At 37.1% G+C, this 10,234-nt stretch overlaps 1 protein-coding gene across 1 annotated transcript; it reads left to right on the forward strand.

The window, feature by feature from the left end:
• Positions 1-624: 624 nt before the first annotated feature.
• FAM3B (family with sequence similarity 3, member B) lies at positions 625-8,521 on the forward strand (the record flags this gene model as incomplete). Its single annotated transcript, XM_008940326.1, has 7 exons — positions 625-768; positions 1,577-1,700; positions 2,430-2,488; positions 4,773-4,823; positions 6,028-6,115; positions 7,168-7,300; positions 8,432-8,521. Coding segments are annotated over 7 exons (689 nt in total), but the record flags the coding sequence as incomplete, so codon positions are not given.
• Between the last annotated feature and the right edge of the window lie 1,713 nt (positions 8,522-10,234).

The following is a 10,234-nucleotide window of genomic DNA, read 5'->3' on the forward strand; positions in this document are numbered from 1 at the left end:
GGTTTGTTTTCAAACCATTACAACTCTGAATTCTGTCATTTGCATAGTGTGTAGGTATGCTGCTAATGCAGGACATGGAGACTGTGTTATAGCTGAGAGAAGGTGAAACAGTCATTCTAGTGGTGTTTGAATGCAATCTGAGCTCTTTGTGTGTGAATGAGATTATTGGGCCTTCTTCAGTTACTTTTACTCAGCATGTCAGAAGGGCGTATGGAGGGAGTTCCCTGTATGGTCAGTGTTTGAAATCATTCCTCTAGTGTCTGGCTATCACAGAAAATCAGTAGTAACTGCATATTACCTGTATTGTCAAGTGTAGTACCTGGTACTTACTCTTCAGAGTAAAAATCCCACCAGGATTAAGTTGACCTTTTCTGGGGATATTATGGACATGGATTGCGGGGATTTTTGGGAGGAGTTTTCTACTTGAAGATCAAGTTTTATAAACAGAAGGGGCTGCAAGAGATGGGAATGCAGGAAGTACTCTATTGAAGACTGTCATTAATACAGTATATCAGAAATAAAATAGCCAATTTGTGTAGCAATATCAGAGAAAATACAAGATTCTTTGTGTTGCTATGAAAACATCTTTATGTCTCTGTGGTTTTTTTTGTTTTTCCATGGCAGATCTTCTGAGATTAGCAGGGCTTGTATTGGTATCATTGGCTGGTTTGTACGTGGGGAACTTATGTGCTACTCTTGTACCTGAAGTGACAATAACAGCATCTATTGCTAAACTTCAAGACATTGGAAAGAAACCAGTGTTGAGGGGTGTGTGGTTTTATTTATTTTATTTTTTTTTTTCCTTACACTGTAACTAAGCTCTATAATTATATGCTAAATGACAAATGGCTTGTTAGCTAATAAGTGAATTGGTACGTGCTATTGTAAGAATGAAGTTTGCTATGTAAAGTTAATTAGTGCAAGTCTGAGTATTTTTTAGACACTGCCTTTGAAGAAACACGTCAGCCTATATTTGCCAATATGCAAATATAATTAATTGAATATCTATGTAAGAAAACCTTATTTGTTTGCTGGCATATAAGCATAAACTGCAGCTGCAGCTTTGGTTCTGTCACCTATTTTACGGTTATGGTAGACCATTGAATCACTGACCAGTCTTTGTGATTAAATTCTCATTATTTCTTCTCTCTAATCTGATTAGGTGGCTTAATGTGTACATTTTTCTCAATCTATGACTATGTTACTTTGTGAAAAAGGTTTAAAATGAGAATGATAATCATTAACTTCAAGCTATCAGTAGGAATCCCTGCCTCTAGCCCTTGTTCCCTATTATATGAAATAACACAAAATAATAACTCTAGATTCAAATCAGATCATATTATATGGGGCATTGTTCCCTACAAAAGCTTGCCTTTGGTTGCAGCAGCTCTTTGCAAGTCGGTGATAGCTTAAAGCCCAGGCAAATCTGTGATAATGCTGCTGTAATACTGGAAAGCTGGGAAATTTGCTTCTGTGTATATATGTCTGAGCTTAGGGTGTTGATATTAGGTGATACTTTCCGTGTAGAAATTGTTTATGCAGCATCTAAAAACACATTTTCTCATCTTTGTTGTAGCTCCAGTTCCAAAAAGGCAGAAGTGTGATCACTGGTCTCCCTGCTCACCTGGGAACTATGCCTATCGGGTTCTTAGTGGTGGTGGCAAAGGAAAGCTGGCTAAAATTTGTTTTGAGGATGAGCTGTGAGTACCAGTCTAACTTTAGATCCAAGCAAGTATTTTGTAGTGTGAAGACAAGTGTTGCGTTTCGGTTTAGCAGCAGCAAGCAAGCTCCTGCCAGGGGCCTCCTATTCTGGTGATAAACTTAAGAATATATCTTACGGTGTTTAATTCTTTTTTCCTCCACACCCCCTCCTTCTTAATACCTAATCTAGGGTTATTTTCTTTGTTTCTCTACGTAAGCTGCATTCAGCTGTTAGTTTTGTATGATTTTTAATTTTCATGGTGTGGGATATCTAGTTTCCACTATGTTGTATGGTCAGTGCCTTCTGAAAGTCACTGTTTTTTCATGGCTTTTCAAACTAGACATGTAGAGTCATTTCAAAACCTTGCAATGATTTTCTGTGTATATATAGTCCACACAGAATACTGCCACAAAACCACATTTTATTCTATTTTTTGTTTGGTTTTGGTTGTTTGATTTTTTTTTCCCTACTTTATCTTTCTGGCTGCATTGTATGAAGTATTTTCCTTATCAGGCTCATTTTGAAAGACTCATGCTTTGTTGAAGAGAACTGACTGATATAATGTGCAAGATTTTTAAGCCATAGCTGTTGTTTACTACAAAGTATTGAATTAAACAACTGAAGAAAACATGAACATCACAAAGTGACAGCACTGGTATATATGACTTTGGATCAGACCTTATGGACAGATGCATTCTTCTCATAACTGTATTAATTTCAATTCCAGGCTTATAAGTGAAGAGAAGAGTAATGTTGGAAGAGGTATAAACATTGCCATTGTGAATTGTAAGTAAGAGAAAAAAATTGCTAAAGAGAGACTGACTTTTGTACTGCAATAATTTCCAAAGGTTTTTGAGGGGATTTGTTTTTTTTTCCTTTGGTTGTGGAGGTTCTTTTACTAGCTAGTATAGAACGAAAGAGAAAGGAAAAAAATTGCAATCTTGATTCATGTTAAATATAAGAAAACGAAGTCTGTGTTTGAGAGAAATAGTTTTCTGCATAAACAAAAGAAATGTGTTTATAGTCATTATAAGAAAATGGCAAATGTGTACACAGGAGCAGTATATGTGTAATTTATTAGATAAAAGAACTACTACTTATGTAACAGCAAAAATAATCCATGATCTCCAGCAGTGACACTCAACTTTCAGTCCTTGATCAAAGGTGTCTATTGCTCCACAGATAATGGGCAAGCAGTAACAGAGAATTGCAGTTCTGCCCTAAGGTACAACCAAGGTACAAATTCCTTTTCCAGACTTGGTCAGCGGGCAGAAACACAAACTCAAAGCTTGATCAATATTAAACTGCTCTTATGTGGTTTTGCTTACAGTAGGAGCTATTGGAAAGCAGAAGGTGCAATTTATTCCAGATCTGGAGGCACCGTTTTAATTCAGATGAATGGGATTGGTGATGAAGTACAGTGTATTCGATAATGTATCCTGAGAGAAATTCATGCCTAAATGTTGTGGGGAGGGGAAGAAATGGAGTTCAGATGCACAGTCAATATGGTTTTGATCACAAAACATGTACTTTTTTTGTCTCAGTATTGCTAAGCAAGATCTTGACCTTATCTGAATTTGCATGATTTAAGTGATAAGCTACCACAGACAAGAATTTTTTGCAATTCTTTTTTTCCCAGTTAACTACTGCATTTCTTTTTTCATAATCATAAAATTATCATACTGTTTATAATAGGTAAGCAAATAAAAATGAGTTTTCAGCATAGAGCTGTAGGATAAAAGGGCAAATACTTATTCTGAATGCATACACATGATTATAGCAAATAGAAGTAGGAAACTAGCATTATCTTTGCATCTGACATTAGTGAGGAAAAAGAAGTGATATCAAATTTTACACATTTTTAAACACTCCTTTCATTCATCATACATATAGTTGGTTTCAGCTACATTCATCTACATCTGCAGGTAAATCTGTCCATTATCTCAAACCAATTTGTAGTGAGACGTATTTTCTACACGTCCTCTAATTAGATTAGTCAAGTCAGTAAGTTTCCTATGGCATCACACTTGTATTTCATCCCATAATGATAACTCTTTCGTCTCTGAATGAGTATGGTCTTTTGTAAGAAGGAAGACAGAACTATTAAGCCCAAACAAACAACAGAGAGAGAAAGAAAGAATTTTGTGGATTTCTGTGGCCCTCACTAGACCCTTCCCATTTTTTTTTTTGAGAACTCTGCCCAGAATAAGCCCGGTTCTAGAATCCTTTTTTACCACTTGACAGATTTTTGCCACCTTTCCCGCTCTTCAGTGTGATAAGCCTGCCATTTAGAATTCTATTTTCAGAAGAATTTGCTGTCTTGATTTTACCATATATGGATCAAAGATAAGCCAGAAATCAATCAGGAACAGCTAGATCCTCTGACTAGAAATGACCTGATGCACTCTAAATGGAGAAGACCCTCTCAAGTAGAAGACCCTTTCAAGTGACAGGGATATGGATCTTGGATAAAGAAAATCAATTAACTCAACTGGCATGGATTCAGACATTTCAAAAGTATTTCCAATTGTGTATGTCTTGAACAAAGCCATCTAAACAGCAGCAAAATTAGTGATCAATATTGACCAAAATGTTTTGGAATGACTGACTGTTTGCATACCCAATTTCTGATACGGTAATGATGAGTGTTGAGTTTCTGTCCACTGAGATTCAAATGGCCTGAAAGCTTGCACATCTGAAGCACTGCACATAGCAGTATTAAGCTCCTTCAAATAGTCTTAGGCTTAAGCAATTTTCAGTTGTGATCTATATATAATATATATAGATGCAAAAACATGGAACCACAGAATAAACTCAATTCCATCTTTAAAATAAAAAGTAACAAAAATGTTTTAGTCACATTTGATGATGATTTGAGACTACATGAAACAAAATATTCTCCCCAAATCTTAAATTTACATTATTCCATATTCCTTCCAATTTAGAAACAAAATTAAACAAAAGAAAATGCAGAAACCAAATAATACACAGCTTTAGCTGAAAAAGCTCTGTATGGTGATTGAATTTAATCATTTTTACTCATGTTTACACAACTTTTTTTTTATTACAGATAAAACAGGAAAAGTTACGTCGACAAATTTTTTTGACATGTGGGAAGGAGGTAGGGAAAAGACTGCAATAGAGTTTTTGTTAGTGTTTCATCATTAAGAAAGGATTTATGTAATTATCCTGCTCTTTCAAATGACTATGATTATATTACGATTGATTTGGGATCAGCTAGAAAAAAACAGCTGTTGTCTTCCTAAAATATGCTCTGGCCAGATCTGATGACAAATTTTGCCTGAAAAGCTGAATTTCTCCTGTTGGTTGAGATAGTTAATTTTCTTTTTTGTTAGTTGTCTTGCTATATTTTTTTAATTGTCGAATTACCATTTTTTAGTAGTCTTTTTTTTCTTTTTCACCATTATTTCAAACTGGTAGAAGTAGTACTTATCCAGGTACCACATCCAGATACTTCACTCAACAAAATTCCTTTTCCTGACATATTTTGTTCTCTTTTAGTTGTAAAATCATCAAAGGAGGTTTCTAGTCTGTCATTTAATATCCGTCCATGTAGCTAGAAAGATGATCTACTTTAAGAATAGCTTTTAGCACATTTTCCAAACTTTGAACTGTAACAGTTTCCTTACCTATTAGTAAGGAGAAACAGAATGCTGTGAGGCACTGGAAGCTGATTCTCTGACCACTAAAGAATGCTTGTGACCTTACGTGCATGAATAGAAATTACTCTGAGACTAATAATGGGGCTACAGTTTTATATGTGGTATGTAGACTGTAATGCCTCCAGAGTGCCTGTTACATTTTTTTTGTATGGAAAACAAGTGTCTTGTGTATGCTTAGCAATTACAAAAACAATGAACAGCTTAGTTCTCCAAATAGGCTGCCACTTAATGAAAGTGGGTGGACAACAGGGCGTGTAACTCAGCTCTGCAGTTAGCAGAGTAGTAGGAAGCTCACAGAATAGCAATGTCTTCTCCTGGGCTATTCCATGCTTTGCTTGTATATATAATATTATGTGAGGTAAACATAAGAAACCATCTATATACTGACCCTGAGCATAAATGGCTTTTGTAGAAGTTCAGAAGTATCTTTGTTTACTACTGGGAAATGCAGATTAATCCATGCTCTCCTAGCCTTCAGTGAGAGCTAGCAGCTTTAGGATTAGGCTCTCTGCGTGTAAATAGAAAAACTGCATAATTAGATCTCTTTTTGAATAGACTTGGCCAAAAAGTGAAAACAAGTTGAAAGTAGGTGGAATGTGATGTGTGTGTAATGAATAATCAGTTGCATAATTGATTCAACAGACCATTCAGGAGAGATGATGGCTTTCATTAAAAACGCACCAGAAGGGTCCCTTCTGTTGATGGTGACTCATGATGATGGAAGCACCCGGTGAGCAAGTTACTCATGACAAGCTGAGAAACAGAGTTGCACAAAGCTGCATCCATCCTAGTCATGAACACCTCGGGTGATGGAGCATTCACAGCTTCCCTGGGCAACCTGTGCCAGTGTCTCATCACCCTCAGAGTGAAGAACTTCTTCCTCATTTCTGACCTAAATCTACCCTCTTCCAGCTTGAACCCTTTGCCCCTCATCCTGTCACTACAAGCCCTTGCAAAAAGTCCTCCCCAGCCTCCTTGTAGGCCCCCTTCAGATACTGGAACACTGCAATAAGGTCTCCCCGGAACCTTCTCTTCTGTGGGCTGAACAACCCTAGCTCCCTCAGTCTGTCCCCGTGGGTGAGGTGCTCCAGTCTCCTGATCATCTTCATGGCCCTCCTCTGGACCCACCGCAAGAGGTCCATGTCCTTCTTGTGTTGGGTGCTCCAGAGCTGACTTCACTCTGTAGTCAAGGTTGTTCTCTCATTTCCTGCCTAAAAGGTTTAGATTCTATGTCTGCCCAGTGCTTGCTTGTGTCATGTATGTTGATGCTTCTAAAGATGCATTCTTATGAAGATAAATAGTGTTATGTTTGTTTAAAAACACCAGTTGTCCTCATAAAGGGCACTGCCATTATCTGTGTATCGCAGACTGTTAAGAAGGTATCCACACCTCCAATTAACCTGATTCTTCAAGTGCTTTTGACTCTTAGGGTTTTTTTCAGTTGAATTCATGGTATGGTAATCACACAGGGAAAGACTCAATAATTTGGCTGATAAATATTTGATGCCCTTGTCCTTATTCAAGAAGAGTTGAAACATCAAATACTATTTGAGATACATTTTTCTTTCTGTTACGCTGTTACAAACTGGTTGTGTTAACATCAGGAACCTAGAAGGGAGGAAGAAAAAGAATTTTGCTACTAAGACAGCTCTCAGGATTTTTTGAACTTCTCATTTTTGCTTCTACTGGCTTACTAATGTAAAACATGAATCAGCTGTGTTCTTTTTCAGCATTTTTTCACATCTGGATTTTTTAACACTTTTTTTCCCTCCATTTTCCTAGGTTAAAAAGTGATGCCAAAAAATTAATAGAAGAGCTGGGAAGTAAAGAAATATGGAATATGAATTTCAGGTCAAGCTGGGCTTTTATAGCTGCCAAAGGCTTCAATCTGCCAGATAATATCCAAAAAGAAAAGGTCAGGTTCATTTTATTTTCGCTTTATATTTGTGTTTATATCAGATACACCTTTCAGGTGCAGATTCTGTGTGTTAGCTATAATAACTGTAGTCTGTTCAGTTGCACAAAGCAAGTTCTCTAATCATAGAATCACTATGGTTGGCATCATTCTTTGCTTTGGAGCTGGGCCATGTACAATACTGACTTCTGCCATACCACTGTTAAGTCATAGAATGTATTGGGTTAGAAGGGACCTCTAAAGGCCATCTAGTCCAACCCCTCCTACAATAAGCAGGGACATCTCTAACTAGGTCAGGTTGCTCAGGGCCCCATCAAGCTGAACCTTGAATGTCTCCAGGGGTGGGGCCTGCACCACCTCGCTGGGTAACCTGTTCCAGTGATCAGCCCATGGAATCATAGAATCTAATCATGTGTAGACAAATTTGAAAAGGAACCAGCAATTCTAGAGAGTCTCAGTTTTGGAATGTCCAATTTGACATGCTGTACAGAGGTATCTTCTGGAAGGACAAATTCCAAGAACTTCCTAAAGATAAGGACTTTTTAATATGAAAATCAAGCTGGCTCAAGTTGGCTGTGGAAATACAGCAATGCTTGCATCATAAAACTTTTCTCAATAACTTGCCCTCAGGCTTTAGGAGGACTAAAAGTACCAATTTTATATCAGATTTCTATTCTATCTGTGACCTTGTATTTGCTTTCTATAAACCCAGTAGTGCTCATCTGTATGACAGACAGAAATGAGAAAACCCAATACTGAGGTCAGTTCCCTTGATGATACTGACTCCCTGCAAAGGCATGTGAAACATCCACAGTTTGAGTTTGGTTTGTTGATTTTTTTCTTTTTTTCCCAGAATATTGTTGCAATCTTCTTCACATTACAGAGCTTCTGCAGAAAAAGAAGTATTTAATTTAGTGTATATTATGACAACCATCTGGGAAATAAATAAAGCACTCTGTGTAAGAGAGAAATTGATGGAATATTCACCCATTATGTAAAGCCAGATGTGCAATGTGCTACTTAGCTTCCCAGTACTCCATTACACGCTTCTTTGTAAGAGGTTTGACAAACAACTTTGTAAATAGAGAACAAAATACTGATTTCTTTTCATTATTTTATTTTTTTCAACAGATAAACCACTCTGACAAGAAGAAGAACAGATATGGTGGCTGGCCAGCTGAAATCCAAATAGAAGGCTGTATCCCAAGAAACCTGATATGAACAAATTCATACCTCATTAATAATGATGATTCTCTGTTTTTGTATCTCTGACTCTAGTAAATTGCTGCCAGAACCCAAAAAGTATCTTAACACTAATTGTAAAATAAGTAAAAAAAAATAAGTAAAATGGACAGTATTTAACATTTTTTTTCCTCTGTGAGGTTTTACTGTAATCTGAAAAGATATTTTGATTACAAGTGGAAATAAAATACTCTGGATTGGAATTACAATGTTCAGGAAGTCAATCATAAAATACCAGGGTTTTTGAAACTGAGTATACATTGTCATTAGTAATTTTAGGGGTTTGGTTTTGGTTAGTTGGTTGGTTTTGATATGTGAAGGGGTTTTGTTCAATTTAAAGACTAATATGCAAATAGAACTTAGTCTAAATTGTAATACAAAATCACTAACAATAAATTATTTTTATGTTAGTTTAATAGTAATGTCGCTTCTGTTCAGAAAAAGTACAGAAATAGCAGTTACGTTTGTTGAGCTGGTATTAGTGATGTTGACAACATGGAATAGCAGTGTTCACATGTAAAGATCAAGTTACTTGAATTATTTTACCAAATTTAAGCTGCAAATCTACATGGTTTGTTTTAATTATTTTTTCTTCCTGTGAGTTTAACTTATTTAAAAATATGTAGTGTCTTCATGCAAGCTTAAGTGTTATTCGTGGTAGCTGTAGTATCAGACACGTTTGTAAGGAAACTGTAGAAGCTATTTATTCAATTTCCCTTTTTCTGAGGCACATCGAGTATGTCTTGACCTTTTTTAACTGGTGTTCATCCCCATTATTTGGAAGCCTCCCATATTTGCAGATTCCACATCTTAAGTTGTTTCCTGTAGCATTTCACTCTTATTCTATTTATTCCCCAAACTAAAAGGACCTGAATTAACCTAAAAGGACCAAGCCAGTTACAGGGAGAATAACTCATCACTGTTCCTTTTATGTCTGTTATGCATCTATCTGAAGACAGACTCAACTCTCTCATCCCTAGACTGAACCCAGCTGGTATATTTTAATCTTTCTTTACATTTTTCTTAACATTAAAAGGTTTTTTAGCAGCAACTTTCTTAACAGGCCGCGCTTCAAATTGGTCACAGCACTCTGTGCAGCTGTCCCACACTCTAGACTTTGGGCAGGAGAAAATCAGAAGTGGGGACCTGAGAGGGTGGCTGCCAACAGCCAGATTCAGTGTGCCCTTGTGCTCCAGGTTGCCTGATTGAAGCACTCCCAGCAGTGCCTCATCTCTCTACCCTTGTCACACCTGCCAGTACCTACTTGTCGCCATTACTCTGTTCCCAGCAACTTTCTCGTCTCATGTCCCTCACCAGTCCCTACAGCTGGTTTCTTGCTACCATTTTGCAAGCTGCTCCATAGCCCAGGGTCGCTGCCAAAGAGAGCGGTTAAGTTAATTTGACTCCATTTGACTTCAGCAGACTCACAATGATTGTTCCTTACCACCTTGCTACTGATGGAGCGATTACAAGTGGAGTACTTAAATAGCTGTTTCAGTATTTTTCCACATCTGAGCCATTCTTCTTTTGTTCTTTTTGCTTGTTCATCCCACACTTTGTGTAGGTCAGGAGCATCATTTTGGTATTTTACACAATGCATGTGAACTGTGGTAACACATGCTGAACTTGGCCTCATTCTTGAAACCTGGGGATTTGGATGGAAGACCCAAGGTTTGCTAGAAGTTGCAAACT

This window comes from Merops nubicus, unplaced genomic scaffold, assembly GCF_000691845.1.
Source record: "Merops nubicus isolate BGI_N331 unplaced genomic scaffold, ASM69184v1 scaffold1095, whole genome shotgun sequence".
Taxonomy (NCBI): domain Eukaryota; kingdom Metazoa; phylum Chordata; class Aves; order Coraciiformes; family Meropidae; genus Merops; species Merops nubicus.